The 18,219-nt window shown below is 53.0% G+C and overlaps 1 protein-coding gene across 1 annotated transcript in view; it reads left to right on the top strand.

Annotated features, from left to right (window-relative positions):
* NAV1 (neuron navigator 1) overlaps nt 1-18,219 on the top strand; it is a 61,131-nt gene that overhangs the window by 2,414 nt on the left and 40,498 nt on the right. The window contains exon 3 of the mRNA XM_085307706.1: nt 54-326. Within this exon, the coding sequence (XP_085163832.1) occupies nt 54-326 (273 nt within the window). The remainder of the gene's footprint in view (nt 1-53; nt 327-18,219) is intronic.

The following is an 18,219-nucleotide window of genomic DNA, read 5'->3' as shown; positions in this document are numbered from 1 at the left end:
GGCGCTTCTCTCTCTCTCTCTCCCTGTCTCGACCGGTGTCCTCGGTGCCGCAGCAACCGCAACAGCAGCAGCAACAGCAGCCGCCGCCGCCGCCGGCAAGCCCAGCCGCATCCCCCGCGGGCCCTACGCCGAGGTGAAGCCGCTCAGCAAGGCCCCCGAGGCGGGCGGCAGCGGCGGCGACGGCAAGTGCGATGACGAGCTGCTGTGCGGGAAGGGCAAGGCGGCGGCGCCGGGCGCCGAGGAGAAGCCCTACCTCAAGGTGGACCCCGAGCTGGTGGTGACGGTGCTGGGCGACCTGGAGCAGCTCCTCTTCAGCCAGATGCTGGGTGAGTGCGGGGCGGCCTCGCCGACGCGGTGGTGGCGGGAGGGAAGCCGAGGCTCYGGCCGACCTCCTTCGCGGGCGTCCCCCCTCTTGGGGGACCGGCGGCCTCCACGCCCCTCGCTCGGGCTGCCGCTGCCTCCGCTCCGTTTTCCCAGCCTGGAGGCGAGCTGCGTGGGAGCCATGGCCTCGCTCGGAGCCAGAGGACTCCTTGGCTTGTGGTGGGGCAAACCAAGACAGCCTTGGAGTCAGGACGCGGGGCCTCCCCCCGCCTGCCCTCCAGCCCACCCCGGGAGCGCGCGCTCTGGAAACGCTGGCACCGTTGCAGGGAGAAGATCTTAGGTGGGTGAGAGGTGCATCTCCCCACACTTGCCAGAGCAGCGGTCATCCTGGTGGAGGTATCCCATGCTCCTCCGGCAGGCAGGGCAGCAACATCGTTGCTGGCAGTGGAGCCAGAAGCCTCCACCCGTCGGTTAGCACCGCTCGGAGGTRACTTTAGGACAGTGGCATCAGGTCTGCACACTCGTTGTCCCCGTTCCCTACCTCGGCTCCAAGCCGGAGTCGCAGCTGGGTTGGCGGTGGGGTGGACCGAGCGCCTGKGAGGCCTGGAGCTCACCGCGGCCAAGCGATCCTTGAAGTCCGTCTGCTTGGCTCATAGACGGAGCCAAGATGATCCGGGGCCAGATTTCAGAGGGGAATCTCAGTTATGGCTTTTTGTGGTAGTAGGAAATCGTGCTGCGCCCCTGCGAGGCTTTGGGAACGCCCCCGCTCCCAGCTCGCTTGGTCACCTACCRCGTCCTGGAGAGACTCAGCTGATGCTACGTCCGGAGGCTGCGCAACGCAGGGGCTGCGCTGTCATGTCTCCGGCTGGGGCCCCAGTGGCGAGCCTCTGGCCGCCTCGGTGTTGCGTAGGTGGGGAGCATGAAACTGGGGATAATTTCCACCGTGGACAGGGCTGCCCCACAAAGGGGAGGGAAAGCACCCGGTCAGCTCAGGCGCCGATGGGACGGAGCACAGTCTCTTCCTTGGCTTTTCTCCAGCCTCCCTGCAAGGAGGAATTGCAGGTTGTGCTTGAGTTTTTCCTTCCCCTTTGTGTTTTTGGTCGCATCTTGTTTCTAAATCGGACCAAAGAACATGGAGTTTCCCCTCCCATCCCAGCTGGATGTTGCATCTACTCCTTGTGATCAGAGCTGTCCTGTCCTAGAGACTGACCTTGGGTGACAGCGTACCAATCTTACGTGGAAGTTGCTCATGGAAAAGTGCCCAGTTATTGCATACGTAGACTTGAAGTTTGTGCCTGCGGTTTGAGCTCTGTGGTTTTGAATCAAAAGCTCCTCCAATGTCTTGGGTGTTCCTTCTGGCTGAGAAAGAGAGGCCTGTTTCCTCCATTCTCCAAGAAAGCTGCTGCAGGATTTGTGTGAGCCCATGGCTGTGAAGGTCTTGCTAGCRCAGCGCATTTGATCTCTGAGCCTAGAAAGGGCAGCCTGTGTGGTCGAGTGCTTATTCTGCGCGTGATATTGCATGAGGTTTTCGTCAAAGTAGCCAATGCTGGCCTCTTGGGCATGCTTTGGGGCTGACCTGTGGTGTTGCTGCCTCTTGCATGGGTTGATCCAGGTCTGCATCTTGGTGCAGATGTGTCCGGTGTTCACCTTTCCATCGTGGCCATCGCACAGCGGAACGTGTGTCGGCTGGAGGGCTCGGCTGATCTCTAGGAAACCAAAGCAGCATCTGCCAGGGTATTTCCGAGCCTGTGAGGTGTGAAGAGCCCTCTGCTTTCTGCTGAAGCTCGTTCTCCCCTGCCATCCAACATGACAGCATAGATAGGCTCGAACGGGCTTGGTCGGATGAGGACAGCAGGGAACTAGCAGCTATGAAAAGCTCTGTTCATTCTGGCAAACTGGCTTGAGGTGATGGTAAATTAGCCTGCCCTAGCTCTGGGCAGCCATGACATGACCGCTGTCAGTACCCAAGTTAGCTAAATTTAAAGTGCTGGTAGTTAGCTGGGGAGAAAAGCAGTACTGGCAGGGATAGGGTGGGCCAGGAGCCCAGGTGTGTCGTGTCCCTTCTCCCTTCGAGTCCTGGGTTTCTCTCCTGGGGAGCCCCTTTTAGGGTAGCAGGAACTTTTTTTTGGAGAGCTGGCTTGAGATGCCTTCTCCCAGATGTGTGGTGAGTGGGGGACATGAGCCAAATCCTATTCCCRAGCTCTGTTGTAGGGAGAAAGGGAAGAAGGTCATCCCCGGTTGGAGCCTGTTGGTGAGGCTTGGTTAGGAGGTGTGAGCAYGGTGTGTGCTTAAGATGGGAGCTTGTAAAGCTGTGGTTGCTGAGCCCACTGCGCTTGCTGCAAAATCCACCGTGCAAAGAGCCTTCAGGGTGTTACAGCCTCTGCTCCGATGCAGGGCTTTGGCAGCATCTGCCTGTGTGCAAGCGTGGAGTCTCCTGGACCGTGGTGGCATTGCCCTCAGCTCCATGGCCATGTACAGGGGTGGGGAGWGAGGTGTTGCGGTGATGGCTGGGAGCAGAAGGTCTTAAAGCAAGAGGCTAGTGTAAAGCCACAGAACAAGCCCAGTACAGGGGGCAGCCACATTACAGAGGTGAAAACAGCCTGAAGACATGAGGTCAGCCTCATCGCAGGGGTGCACGGGCTTAGGTTGCCACGACTATCCTGCAGCTGGCCTCAGGGATGTCCTTCCTCACCCCTAATGCCAGGATAACACCAGATGCTATTGGAGCGGTGAGCACAGCAGGATTTCTGAAGGATTTGTCATTATAGGACTAATCAATCTCCACCCACGGTGCTGCTGCCTAGTGGTTGCRTGCTTGGGGTGGATCTCCGTGTCCCCACTCTCTCACTTTGCTGTGAGACGAAGGGATTACCCTAGCATCCCCAAGAGAAATTCTTGCAGCTTCACCGAGGATGCAGGGCTGGCCACCCGGGAGGGATTCCTGGTTTGGGGCAATTGCTGAAACACCCGAGGTGCTGACTGCAGGACAGTGACTTGTGTGCAAGCTTAGTAAGACCACAACTTGCAAAAGTGCCCCCGACATCTGCTTTAGTTTTTGGCTGATTCTTGCTGTCTCACTGCAGTTGTTAGCTCCTGCCTGGAGTGGGGGGCCTGCTTTGGAGCCGCTGCTGCTGTTATCTTTGGGCGGTGCTAAGCATCGCTGAGCTTCGGACTGCGCTTGGCAGCTGGAGACTTGGTGAGCTGGCCTGTGTGGGCTGAACACTGCCAGATCAGTGTTATGAACCCCCTCTGTCTGCATGTTTGCTGAAATAGGTAATTTTCCAACATCTGGGGACTGTTGCACTCCCTGTGGTGGCACTGGGGGCTGGCTGCCCAGGGTCAGATGAGGACAACATCTGGGTTGAACAGGTCAGGAACTTAATCCTGTTTAAACTTAGCTTTTCTAACATACAGGTGCAGGCTGAACTGCTTGTTGTGCCGTTGAGTTTTACCTGTTCCAGAGTTAACCAAGCCAACCATGACCTGGCATATTTTTGACTGTCTCTATGGTGAAAATGCTGAGTGGAGCTTAGGGATGTGCAGAGGAGGGAATGGTATGATAGCAGAGAGAGGGGGTGGTTGCACTAGCTCCTCATATGCACTAGTGGCAGACYCAAGGCTGGATGCATGCTGACCTCAGACTTCTGGTCCTGATCCCTTTGCTTGGCTCCTGGTTTGATCCACACAGGTAAAACCTTCTCCAGGGGTGACAGTGATGTGGTACTTTCCAGAAATTGGCTCCTCGGGGAGAGATTATTCCTGGGGTGGGGACAGACMCGGACAGGACAGGATTCCCTCCTTGCTCAGAAGAGCTGGCTGCAAACTCTGCTAGGACTTGTGAGYGAGGCCAAGAGGGAGGCTTCGTCTCTGTTGCTGTGGGAGGTGATTCAGAGGGAGGGATGGCTTCTCCGCACTATTTTGTGGTCCCTTTTGGCATTAGARACAGCAGTCTGAGCCATTTTGCCAGGTATGCTGGATGATGCTCTGTCCTTAGTGGCTGGAGAAGACCTGCTAGCTTGGTTCTTACTGACAGGCAGACATGGTGTGAGTTGCACTCCCAGCCTCTTCAGGTCTTGTTGTCTATGAACTGTTCACCTGTGCTCAAAAGCCTGTTCAGCCACTGACTAACCGGAGTGCTCTGCTCCGCCAAACATGATGACTTAGAGGCCTTCTGCATCCTTGGTCTCTGCACCTGAGTACTCATTTCCACCGTGTGTATCTCTTGCCAGAAATGTACACAAGCTGTAGTGCAATGCTGGCCAAAAATATAATTTATTTAATAGTGTCCAAATATTACTTCTCATTTGGTTACTGCAGCTGTGTCATCTGTTTGATGACACCGAAGCCTTTGTAGAGCTGGTAGAGATGCAACCGTGTTTAAAGCAGAGCCGCCTGCGCAAGTCGGGAGAGGTCACTGGGRCACAGCAGCCACATGTGCTTTGTAGAGGCTATTTCCAACATCAAAATTATACACTGCACATCAACCAGAGAGACCAAGGCTTCTCATCAAAGCTGAATGGCAGCTGGGTTTGCTAATTGCCCCSGCACCCGGCCGCAGGATGAAGGGTACGGCAGGAACATGGCCAGCGTGGTGGAAGAGCTCACTACAGGGAGCTTGTTGAGCTGCTCTGCATGTGTATGTGGCCGACCAGAGTGTGCAGGAGCAGGAAGGCATATGAGTATGCAAGTTCACTCACATTGGTGTCCTGGGACTCGAGTGATTGCTGGGACYCAGAATGGTTGCTGCACTTACCAAAAAAATCCCTAGAGCACGGCCAAGATCCTGCTGTTACTTTGGGAAGCCATTTCCTTGGCCATCTCTTGCTGTATGTTGTGCCTCTTAAATGGCTACTAATGGGTATAAGTGTATAGATGGCTGGATTTTGCATGGGCCAAAGCCCAGACAGATGCACGTGTGTTCCCAGGGGTAAGGGCGTTTCCTAAAAATCTTTGCTCAAGGAGCCTTTRTAGCCTTACCAAGCTCTGCAGCGACTGGGTACAACTATAAGCCGTCCCAGTTCTGCAGCCCCTGGTGCCACCCTTCCCCAAGATGACCTAGCAGGGGTTATCATTGCTGGGCAGCATGTGCCTATGGAGGCTCAATGCTAGAAGAAGGTTCTGCTGGAGCAGAGCAGCCCTGAAGCTGGGCAGCTTCAGGTCGGAGAAGCATTGTTAGCTGTGCTTTGCAAGTGGGAAGAGCACAGTGACTTGTGAGTGAGCAGCGTGCAGGAGCGAAGGAGGAACTGGGCATCCTGTCTCTGGTCCTATGCTCGGTTCTGGGTGTGATGGTCCCTATTCTACCAGTCAGCCTTTGGGTAGGCTTCCCAGGTACGCAGCTGAATCTCCAGGACAGGCCTGGCATGTGTCATGGAGGAAGGAAAGGATGACCAGGTACTCCCATGGGTGCCAGTATGACCAGGCTCAGTCCAGAAATAGCTTCTAGGCAGGGCAAGCTTTCTAAGACCTAAGGTATCCTAAGGCTGGGAGCTGGCTGAGTAGTGGATGCCAGCAATCCATCTGCTGTGGGGAGAAGAGCCAAAGGGCTGGTAAGGACTGCTGGACAAACAGGCCTCTTTGAGGGTGGGATTTTCWCATTGCATGGGATTGTGGTTGGTAAAAACCCAACAGTGCAGGAAACATGCTTGGCTGATACTTGACATGCCCTGTGTGGACGTGTTCCCGGTCCAGGCGGAGATGGTCTCACCAGGATATTCCTTCCCAAATAGATCCCAGGAATAGATTCCTCCTGATTAGCTTCCCTGCTGGCCAGGCACATGGTAGATGATTAAAAGGGATCTCTCCACCTCCCTACTTCCCTCACTGTTTATTTAAGCGCTRACGAGGTCCATTGCCGCTCTCTGCAACAGTAACCCGGCTCCTTGGCGTGAGGGTGTAAGGAGGTCAGACACCAAGTAGCTCTTCACAGCATTGGGAGCACATTATTGCCTCGTAAAACAGTGCAACTGTTCCAATATCACGATTACGCTAACGCTATTCCTCTCTTAAGACCCCTGCACTGTGGCACCCTTGTGATAAGATTGTTGGGCTGGGAATTTCATTTCTTTTTGGCTTTAGAACCAAGATCCCGCATTTGGATTATGGAGCAAGGAGAAAGGGACGGGGTATGCCATCTTGTCTCTGCTTCCATGCTTGTGTCCCCTGTGTTCTCCTGAGGAGTGGGAGCCTGAAGGCAGAGGGTAGGTATCTCCTCCTCTCTCTCAGCTGTGATGGCTCAGTGAGTGGGGAGAAGGTTTGGAAATGTAACCTGAGGACCACAGAGCTAGTTGGGAAGTGCCATTTTTCACTAATAATGGTAGTGCAAACCAAGCAGTGAAAAATCCAGATTTTTCTTTCAAAGGTTCTCATGAAAAAGAACAGTGCAAACACTTGGATACAAAAATATTTGGAGATACATTGCCAAAACAAATTCGTGCCCCAGAGAACCTGGAAAATTGCTCTGAAATTGGGTTTTCTCAGCAACTGCCTGTATTTTGCCCTCAAATCCAACATTTGTCCACTCAGGAAAATACATGAATGAATGAAAAAAAAATTATGCAGCTCCATTTTCTCTGGGCTGGTGTGAGTGACTGATATCAGGCTGATACAGGCAGGTTCCCTAGCCCAGGAAATGCTATTCAGGATCTGTTGGTGGGACATGATCAGAGCTGGGTCTGGGCAGTGTCCCCTCAAGGCCTTGCAGTCCTCTTGGAGCAATTGCCAAGGGCTCCTGGGGTCATTTGCTCTTGGAGAAGGACRTCCAAGGGTCCTGCCAGGGTAGAGCTGCCTTGTCAACAATGCGCTTATGGCTTGGGTGGCACCCAGAGAACCTATGTCAGGTCCTCCTCCCATGGAGTCTCCTCCTGCTGCCCTGAGTCCCCAGTTTTGCTTCTCTGTTCTGACTTTGGCTTCTCGCACTGCAGCGCTCATTGTCTCTGTGCCATCAGCCCCTTCCCCAGCACAAGTTCCCCTCTCCCATTGCCCTGTTATGTCCATTTGAGTTATCAGCTCATTAGCTTCCCAACAGCTTCACGCTTCATGGTGCAGGACAGCAATTTCCCCCCTTCCTCCCTGCACATGGTCCTTTTCAGCTCGACCTCGTTAGAGTCTCCGAGGAAGGCGCTTGGCTAACTCTTGTGCCTGCTTCACCTGGAGGGATTCGTTCCAGGTCACTGCAAAGCCAGAGATTGCACTCTTCAAGGTGTATAACCTTTGAGTGATGCCAACCTTTAGTGACAGCCCATCTGCCGTGACTCGCATGTGTCTCTCTGGTTGCCTGGCTGAACTGTGCCTCCTGCCTGCCGGGGGCCAAGTGGTTTTTCTGTAGGACTGAGCTCTTGGGGACACCTCACGCCGCTCTCCTGGGACTGAGGCAGTGTTGGACCTGGTGACGTGGCCTCACTGGGTTACCGGAGTGGTTTGCTCTTCCGGTGCAGAGCCTCCTCTTTGCCACCATGTGTGTGGTGTTGGTGGTCTGTGTGCTTGGTGGAGCAGCAATGTCCCGGGGTGTGTGAGTGCGTGTAGCATATGTCGTGCAGGTGGCAGCTGCAATTGGGACTGAGACCAACTGGATGGTGAAGCTGGCTAGGTCTGGATTTGTGGTGCGATGCTGGGCACTAGTCCTGGGGGGGGGAGGGTCTTGCACCCCAGCACTGGGCACATCGATTCTGAAGGTTGCTATGGCTGGCTTTTCAGGAAGTTGAGCTGGATGGCATGGGGATGGCCCCATCTTTTGGGGTTAGCTTTGTCCTTGGCCTTTCCAGACTTGATGCCTTGAGGGTATCCTTTACAGAGTTGTGGTAACACAGGAGGTGGGAAATAGATATAGCTTAATTTTGCCATATCCCCTTTCCTGCAAAGTCATGTTCTCCTCTGAGCGTGTGAAGCAGCCATCCCTGGGGGAGGAAGGGGAGGGTTTGCTGCATTGAAGCGGCCGCTCCGACTTGGAAACGGCGAGCTCCGGGAAAGCGGAGTGCGTGAGAAGGGGGYGGGGAGGCGAGCAGGGGAGCCGTGGAGCTTCCACAAGGCAGGAGCGGAGGAGAGCAGGGCGAAGGGGGAGCAGGGCTTTCCCACGCTGCTGCATTGCAGCTCCGAACCAGGGAGCTGAGCGCGGAGGGGAGCTGGGAAGGCAGGGGATGCTGCAATGCAGGGCTGAGATTAGAAACTGTGCAAATGTAGATGTGCCTGTGTCAAAGCGGGTGTGACACTGAAAAGCAGTGCCCAGCACTCCCTCAAATTCACCCATCTTCCCTCTAATCCATTCCTTTTGTGTTTTGTTTCCCTCAAGTGTTTCAATCCTTACACTGCTATTTGTCTTGTCCAATAGAGGCAGGAATGTATTTTTGATTAATGCAGGAGGAGGGCTGAGATTCATCTCCTGTTGGAAGGAGCTGCTGGAGTCTGTGTAGGGGAGCATAGCATAAGTGCTCTCATAGCATCGCTGGGCAGGACATTTTCCTTGCCCCTGAGAGCAAGCAGCCTTACAGCRGGAAGATGGCTTGAGAGCCTCATGCACTGGGAACAGGGGCCAGCACAGCACGCGAGCTCCTTGGATGTGATGTGCAAGCAGACCCGCAGACAAGAGCATGTGCATCGGTGCACCCATGTTTGCCCGGTGAAATGCATGCGAATCCTGAGCACACGCAGCAGCAGACGCATGCCTCCACCCGCATGGATGCGTGGATGTGCCCAATGACCATACATGCACTCCAGTGCTAGAGAGCGCAGGATTTCCCACTCATACCTGGTGTAGGCTTTGATAACGCTTACTCATTTCACATCCCTCCTTGGTTTCACGTCAGTCGCGTTGTCTTAAACTCATTAAGAGCTGAGCAATTTGCAGTCCTCTTGATGGCCAACTTACCTGTTAAGATCTGACCTGAAGTGTCCACCTGAAGATTCAGAAAGGATTTATGGAAAATCCAGGATTCAAGCCTTAGCTTCKGAAGGCGTAATTGCAGGGCTGCTCTGTCACCTCACATTTACCCGTGCTTTATCTCATCCAGTAGCAGCACAAGCGAGTAAAGATTATACTTTTATGTAGGGGTTGCTGGATAGAAGGAGGGACTGCTGAAAGTCAAAGAAGAGTCAGCTTTCGAGTTTTAATTTCTTGAATCAAAGTTGTTCAAGGTTTCCTGCTGTGTGTTGCACTTGTGAAACTGCGATTCCCTCGACAGGTTGTAAGCCTGACTTGCAGCTGCAGGTGAAGCAGCTCGAAGGCTGGGCTCCTTGCCAGCTTCCTTGACTCACCAGCCAGTTGGCTGCAGCATGGGAACCTCTCCTGCTCAGTAAGCTGGATATGATGTACGTGGCTGAGGTCCTCTCCAGGTCAGTGAAGCTACTGGAGTTGATGGTTGTTCTTGTGCGACCTAGGAAAATTGGAAGAGCAACACTTTGGTTGCCAAAGACCTTGGAGTTGAGGTGGGGAAACGTGGCAGTTGTGGTGCGACAGAGGGATAAGCGATGCCTTTAACACCAGTAAAAACCTGAACCGCTTTTATTTCTAGTGCCAGGCCTTTGCAGAGGTCTCCTGACAGCGTCCTATGCTTGACTTGGATTAACAGGCACATTTGCAGTGACCCAGCCTGGTTCGGCACATCCGTGGCTGTTGCCATCACTGGGAGCAGCCTTATTTGAGCACTAACSCGTGCTGTTGGGACTGGGAGTTGTTCCACATCCCAGCACTGCAGGCTTTTGTTGCAACAAAACCTGCAACCAGATGCTGTAGTAAAGCCACCAGACCACTTTCTTCAATAGTGACCTTCCAAGTGCACAGGCTTGGCCAAACCCAGCCCTCACTGGTTTGCTAGGAGCCCACATAGGCGTCAGGTTGAGGTTTTGTGAAGCTTACACCTTCATGCTTTTTCTGTGGGGCTGAAATGTTCCTGATGCCACCACTGTCCTTGGCCTCTACGCTAAACAGCCTGGCTCTCCTGGTTCAGAAAGCTGCAGTGAATTACATTCAAAGCTGAGATTCAGGTACAGCTCCATCGCTGGCTATTTATAGATGTGTAAGCTTTCAACATAGCTGAAGGCTGAGAATAACTCACTGATTAGACAGTTCTCAAAATCACACGCCTGTTGCCCATGCGCATTGTGATGTTCTCAGACTTTCTGCATATTGGTGTAGGGTATGTTTTGATCATGTGCCAGCCCAAATTGCAGTGAAGAGGATTTTCACCCTTTTTTCTTTTTTTTTTTCCCTTTCTTCTAACGCCAACTTATTGCTGTCAGCCCGCTGCATTCAGTGGAGAGTCTGATAAGGAGCTGGTGTTGATGGCAGTTTGGATGAAGCTTCATCAAGGTTCTGGCATGAGCTGGTGGCGGAGTGGCCTCGTGTGCTGATCGGTTGCCTCCGTCATGTTGTGGCTGCATGGCCCCATCCTTGGGAGGACAGGATCTTCTGATGGGAGGAAAGTGGTGGGGACATCCTCCTGTGAGGACTCAGTCTGGGCCCTGTAGAACCTACAGTCCTACACTGGCTCAGGGAGGAGGGGATGAGCTGGTACCTTCTGTCCCCTCTTCTGAGGGTTTGGGTGGCAGAGTCTCGTTTTTCCCATTGCCTTGAAGCTGTGCCAGGCTTCCTACTGTCTCCCTTAATTTCATAGCCCAGTGTATAGGGAGATGTAGGCACTGACAGCAGAGGATGTGCTCGTGAATCCAAGGCAAAGGAACCTGCTATTCAGACCAAGACTTGCAATGTTGAAACTCATCTCTTTAACGAGCCCCTCAGGCTGGGCCCGTTAGGCGCTGTCATGGTGTTTCCAGTTCATTTTATCTTTGACTGGCATTATATTTCCAAGCTGATGCAAACACGTGGAAGAATAGATAGTGGCTAATTCACATAGATTGCCATGGCACGGGAGCTCCTGGAGACACGCTAGGGCTGGTATAAAACAGGCTGTGGGCCATTTCATGGGGTGAGCCCATCCCTTCCCAGCTGGTTCCTGGCCCTGTGCCACGGGGAGATTCTCTCTCTGCCTAGTAGTGGCCTGACCCTCCCTCCAGAAGCTCGTTCTGGTCAGCTTTGGTGCCTCAATGGGAGGAGAAGGCTTTGCCGGAGCAAGCACAGCATCTGGCCTCTAAAAAACTAGGCGCTGGTAGAGCGGGCCAAGGCAGGGGGGTTTCAAAAGGCTCTTGCCCAAGATGGGAGCACTGCTTTGCTGGGAGGGGGCAGCTGAGCCCCCCTGTCCATGTTAAAACCAGGCCCTTGCAAAGAGGGAAGGGACTTTGGTGAAGCTTGGCCTGGACCTGAGAGTGTGTCTGCACTGTCCCTCTCTGCCGGTGCAGGGCAGTGCTAGGAGCTCTCTGCAGTGCAAAGGTCCTGTGGCCACCAGAAGCGTAGGACCTGCAGAGGCTTCACAGCCACCTTGCCTCTTGCTTTTCACCATGCTAGTCTGTGACTGGCTTTGAAAAACCTCCGAGATCCCAATGCTCACGGCACAGCAAAAGCAAGGGAAATAATGAAGTTCAGCTTCCTCCCCATCCCAGCAGGGAAGAAAGCAAGACTGTGTCCTGGAAACCTTGCTGTTAACCTTCGCTAGCAGGAAAAGGCGTATGCCAATTCCTGAGGAGAGGGCCTCGCTCCAGAGCTGGGCTCCGCTGGGGTTTGTGCAGCTGCAAACCAAAAGTTCGGAGTTAATTGACTCCCACTCTGTTGGCATTCAGTGTTCTGGTTTCCTGTCACAGTCTGCTCTTGGATCGGTGAAGGTGAGTGTGAGGCCTCCACTGCTGAAGGCGAATAGCGGTGGTGAGAGGATRGGGACAGCCCCTGGGCTTTTCTCTGGCGCTGCTCCGGCTGCCGTTGGGTTTGGGAGGAAGGTGGCTCCCTTTCTGAGCCCCAGTGCTCCTGAGCCTGCTTTGAGCCTCCCACAAACCCAAGTTTATTTTAAAACAGAATGAAAATCCACAGTTCTTACAGAGAATAGAAATCACCCTGGCCAGGCCACACGTTGGACCTGGAGCTGGGCAAAGGCAAGGTGTCCTGGGAGCAGACATGCCAGCATGTGCCAGTACCCAACAGTGGCACTGGCTCCTCATAGTCTGCGGTAGTGGTTTCTCTTAAAGAACATGCATGTAGACTTGGTTTGGGGTTGAATCCTGCTAAGCCTGGAGAGCTTGGAGCCTGGGTGGATGCTKGTGCGGTGAGGGGAAGAACCAGCGTTTGCCTGACTCAGAGATGAAACCCCAGAGCCTTTGTGCCTCGGGCTGCAAATAGCTGGGGGGGCTTACAGATCATGAGCCTTTTGGTCTTGGGCAAATTCCAGCTTGATAGCTCATTCGTGGTTGATTTGAAGTTGCATGCATCACTTTTTGGACTTCCTCTCTCCCACTGTCGAGTGCGATTACTGTGAGCAGTTAAAAAGCTTCTCTGTTGCACCCGAAACCTGACTGCATCTTGGCCCTACAGGGAACAGTATCATCTGAAGCAAACCTCAGATCTCCTTCGCTCCTTTACCCTGCTCGGATAGTATCAAAAGCTGCGAAGCGGTCAAAAGAGGGGGCAACGGGAGGAGTCTTGCTACCTGGATCATATCTCAGCATTACTCCCCAGGACCCTGCCCTATGTTGGCGTGTAAAAAGCGTGGTCCATCAGGATGTGCTCAGGCAATCCCCAGCCAGCGTAACCACAAGGGAGCTATTACAGGCTGACAGAGCTACAGCAACCCTCAGGCTTTTCACTTTTACCTTAGAGACCAGAATGGCCCCCAGCGGTTTCGGGGATCCGGGAGGCACAGAGCTGGTGTCCTTTAATACTTGATGCTGAGCACAGCAGCAATCTGGGAACTGATTTACCAGCAGACCAAGACATTCCTTCCATAAGGGTGAGAACATCTGGAAGGGGGCAGATGCCTGTGCGGTGATACCTTCAGCCCTCTCATTTTTATTTGCCTAAAGCTTTTTAGCTGCATTTTTGCTGTGCTGTGCCAAACAGGGTCTCGGTGCTGCTGGAACTTAAGCACTAATATCTATCATCCGGCCACGGTCTGTAGAGCACTCGGCAATTTTTTTTTGCTATTTGCAGTTAGTTTTCCAAGTTGAGATTATTGGCTCATTGGCATCTGTTCCCAGATGGAGAACATGTGGCCGGTTCCTGCAAGGGGAGGGGAACGGCCCTTCCCGTGAAGCAGTGTGGGGGATGAGCAAGGGAATGTCTTCTTGGAGCCTGCAAGATGCTTGTTCGGGCTGTGGGGTTCGGATTATGCAGTCTTCTTGGAAAACCCTCTCCAAGCGGAGTTTGCACGGTGGCGTTGCCTGCAGTGGGAGGTCGCCTCCCATCAGATATCTTATTAGTTGTGGAGAAATCACAGTAACCTGGAGGCAGATTTAAATCTCAGTTCAACTGCTGTTTGCGTCGCTGTGCACTTCACAGCCCTCCCTGTTCTTGATGGAGAAAGCGAGTAACGAGCAATAAACTTTCCACTGTGATTTATTTTTCTAGGCAAATAATCTTTGTACTAAAACAGTGAAACTCTTGGGGTTCCTGAAAACGTTCCTGTGTTGGACAGGCTGGCCGAGCGCTCGCCGATTGTAACGGCACGCAAGCGGGGAGGAAGYAAACCCAGAGCTCGGATTCAAAAGTAAATTTGCAAAGCAGTTTTTCCAGCCTTGCATTCCCCGGTGTAGCATGCTAGCGTAAAACTATCGTGCTGCTTTCCAAAATCAGCCACTCCGTGCGCTGCAGCAGTGACCAAGCAGAGCAAAGCAGTGCTCCCTTTGCTGYGTTCTCCCGTTCACCGTCGTTACGTCTGGGAGGTGGTGGCGGGGGGAGGCAGAGGTGTTGATTTATTTTGTTGCTAAGGTCCTTGTTCCCTTTGTGGGAACAGAGCAAATTTTGTTTGGATTAGATTCTCCGTAGCTTGAAGGATGACTCAAATCTGGGGCTGCCAGCTTCTTTTTGTATCGCGAGAGACCCCTGTTTTCCATCCCCAGCCATCCCTGTTTTGCAGCTCAATAGCCCATCCGAAACAATGGCTTTAGAAATGAGACGCCTGCGTTTTGGAAGCTCAGCGCCGAGGCTGCGCCAAGCAATGCGCGGGGTGCCAGAATTTGTGCGCATGGGGAGAAAAAAAAAAAAAAAAGGAGGAGGAAGAGAAACTTGCTCTGATGGGATGTTTCCAAGGAGATGATGGTAATGATCTTTCATTTCCATATAGCTTTTCATCCCCTTGTGAAGCATATGCAGTCATAAGCTCTCTGCGTGTTGTGTAGGGCTAGTGCAGCGGCTGTCCTTAAAATGCACATCCCTCCAAGGAAGCTCTGATGTTGCAGAGCGGTCTCAGCCTCCATGGGAGCAACTGCCTTCTGCAAACGTGGGGATGTTTGGCGAAGCAGAATTTACCTACCCATTTACCGGCACCCCAATTTTGGCATCTGCGGTACAGACCACATTAGCCTGGTGCTGCAACCATGCAGCTGAGTAGGAGAGCTGTGGTTAAGTCTCAGTTGTTCCCCAAATCAGTGTCGTGTGAGAGAGAAACATCAAAAGAGCTAGTGTCCAGCTTGGTCCCACCATGGCCTGGACATGCTCTGGCACTCGGCTCCTAGGAGTTTTGTTACCAGCTGTTCAGGCCTCTGCAAGCTCAGCTGAGAGCCAAGGTTTGTGGTTGGGGCTGGAGCGGGCTGTGACCCATGCAGAGGGGTTCTCCTGACTCATCTGTCTCTCCCTTTGGTTGAGGCCGGGCGCCGGGCTGGGAGAGCTGCTTTAGGCAAAAGCAGATTGCTGGGCTCTGGGGAAGGTTAGCCGGGCTGTATCCGCAGCCTGGGATAGAAGGTGGTTAATCCTTCTGAACGCCTCGACCTTTCCAAAAAGAAGAAAATCTGGAATGCTGCTTCTCCCCTGCTCAGAGATGTGTTTGCTTGGGTTGCAAAAGCCACGGTTTCTTAGGCGCCCCCCCCCTCCTTTTCCTGCCTTGGCTTTTTCCCTGGCCTGAAGATTTTTTAAGCTAAAGCCTGGAGAGGAGAGAACAAGAGAGAGGGAGAGGAAAGGAGGGGGTGGGGAGGAGGTCTGTTTTCAAAACCAGAATGGTTTCAAATGGACGTGAAAGTTCAGTGCAGTGGGATTTTTTTAATTTCCAACTAAATTTCAAGGTGTTTTGTCACCAGGAGAAAAATACACTTCCGGATGTTGCTTTTAATAAACGCCACTTTTAGAAGTAGAAACCTTTGGCTGAAAAATATTCCTAAAAAATAGAAGTGAAAGGGAATTAGGTGCCGTTTGATCCTTTCGCTTGCTGCAACATGCGAGATGAGGGGTGTCTAGATGCTCTTTGGAAGTGGGTAGCTGGAGCCAGGCAAGGGGCTAGACCCTGCTCCAGAATTTGCGTGGCCTGCTAGACCCTGCTCCAGAATTTGCATGGCCTCCAGTGGGCTTTTTTTTTTCTGACCCACTGTGGGAAAAACAGGGTTAGCAGCACAGTGATCTGTAGAAGGGGGTAACTGTGGGTTTGCACTGGAGTGGTTGTGAACAGACTGTTTTCCTGGCCGTTCTGGTGGCTCGGTCCCAGCAGAGCCCAACCATCACGGCAGCATGGTGGGTATGGCTGTTTTGCCACTCAGAGCTTGATACTTAGCAGCGACAAGGCTTGGCTTGAGTGAAAAGGGCAGGAATTAAGCCCAAATTCCAGCCCTCTGGCTCTCTTTTTCCTCCAGTCCCCTCCTGGACTCGCTGCTAAAAATTGAGGAGAGTGAAGGTACCTAGAAAGAGGAGGAAGGAGAGAGCAAGCAGGCGTGAAGGGGAGATGGAGCCAAATGATGAGAGGTATCTAAGGAGACCTCGCACGGTTGAGCACTACCAGCCAAAATCTCATCGACCGRGAGGGCTCGTCCTGCTTCATAAACTAGATTTATGCCTGACACCGTTAGGTCAGGTTGGCTTTGGAGAGCACCTCTCTCACTTCTAATCCATGAAAGGCCTGTGAATGGTTTGAACCGGTGCCAGGAGATACCACTGGTGTCTTTCCAGTGCTCCTTTCCGTCCCGGGCTTCGTTGCAACTTGAAGCTCGGCTCCTTGTGGGAATCGTCCCCCAACCGTGCTGCGGACGCCGTGCGGAGTCCGATGCAAGAAGTGCCTGGCYATGCTGGAGGCAGCTGCTCTTGCCACTCCAGCGTTGCTCCGCAGCCAAATTTGGCAGGTAGATTAGGTCTTGTTAGGAAAATTGCTTAAATCCGTCGCTGTTAAATGTTGCAGAGCGGAGAGATTTTCCAGTAGTGTTTTGTATTTTGTATCATCAGGGGAGGAAAAAAAGGGGCAAGATTTTAATGGTAATTTTTTCAATGACTTTTTCCCTCTTGGTAAACTGTCTGCAACCACTTATGATGTTCCTGAAGGGATTAATTACTCACTCGAGCTTCTCGTGCGCGTTTCATATTCCCAACTGCTGGATGCGTTGCCTGGTTTGGCTCGAGCTCCGAGGTAACGTGGTGTTCCTTTTTCCATCCTTTTCCTCCCTGTTCTGCTTTATCCGTTAGCGTCCAGGTGCCAGCGCGCTTGTGCACCGGTTCAGTCGTCGGAGTTATCGGAGCTGCCTTTCTTATCCTGTACGCTTTCTGTGAGCCGAAAGTGTATCCAGAAAAAGACAAATCGCTTCCTTGTCTGAGTGACTTTTGGCTGATACTTTCCCCACAAGCTATGGAGTTGGCTTGGCTTTGCCTTGTAGCGATTATGGCTCGGGTTTGTGCTTGGACAGTCCCCCGGAGCAAATTTTGGCAAGTGAAGCTCAAAAAAAAAAAAAAATCGCAACTCTGGTTCCCACGGTGTTGCGGGCTCACCCAGCCATGCTCCGTTGTGTGTAGCTCAAATGTAGAAGCGTGTTAGGGGGGATGCTAGGATAAATCCCCGTCGCGGTTCTGCTGGCAATCCCACCACAGCATCTTTGGAGGTTCTCCTCCCTGTGGAGAGTGATGCCTGGAGGACAGCTGCGTGCTTGTCCATCAGACCTTCTCTGTAGAGGTGTCACGTGCTGCCTGGGGGTCTGGGGTGGCTTTCAGATGCAGACGTCTGCATGGACAGGACTGTGGTGAGCAAACCCTTGCAGGTACCCATGAGAGCAAGAACAAGCAGAGCTGGAGGTGATGAATATCCCCACGTGGGTGGAGAGGAAACTCCTGCGAACTTGTATGCTTGCATGTTCCCTGGGGAAGCAGAGGGAGTTCACCGGGATCCCATTTCCTGGGCAGCACCAACATGCAAGTCGAAGGGCTGGATCTCCTCCTAGGGGAGCAGCGATGAAACCAGGCTTGTGTCTTTTGGGTAGCAACAGTTGCTTGGAGCCATCTCCCCGGGGATTGCGTCCGCCTGCAAAATCAGTTGCTGTAAAACAGGCTCTGTCCCAGCTCTGCCAAGACGGTTCCTTCCCTCGGACAGCCCGGTACCTCCCAGTGGTCCAGCCTGGCCTATGCTCTCCTCCCCTGCCTGCACAGGCCTGTTTGGATGAACCAAGGAAGAAGGGTGAATCCTTGTTGAGACGCAGAACTGTCGTAGAAAATGGTTGCTGTTTCATGTGGTGGATTTCAGGGTTTTTTGAAGGAAACATGCAACTAAGAATGGTTCGGTTATGAAYGTGGCACCTCATGGCTCAGGTGGCTTCTTCCCTGTTGGTTGGATCCCCCGACGTGGCAGCCACGACCATGGGTGTTCTCCGAGCAGGCAGCTGCTTTAGTCCTCAATGCCATCCAAAGGCTGATGACACCTGGTCATTAGCTGTCTAAGCAGTAGGAGCAAAATTCAAATCAGCAGAGAGAGTAATGCTTGCAAGGTTAAGCTGCCTGTGTCAAACCTGCTCTTGGGACAGGAGGCAGGGCCCTTCGAGGAGTCCTGGTTCCCAAAATGAGGGAGCCTGGAGGCTTGACTTAAATTCCTCACATTAGTGCAGACTCCTGTTCAAAATATTTTCTGCCCT

The sequence above is a fragment of the Rhea americana genome, unplaced genomic scaffold (genome assembly GCF_003343005.1).
Source record: "Rhea americana isolate MKP2758 unplaced genomic scaffold, rheAme1 scaffold_261, whole genome shotgun sequence".
In the NCBI taxonomy this organism is placed as follows: Eukaryota; Metazoa; Chordata; class Aves; order Rheiformes; family Rheidae; genus Rhea; species Rhea americana.
This window is presented reverse-complemented; position numbering and strand designations above follow the sequence as displayed.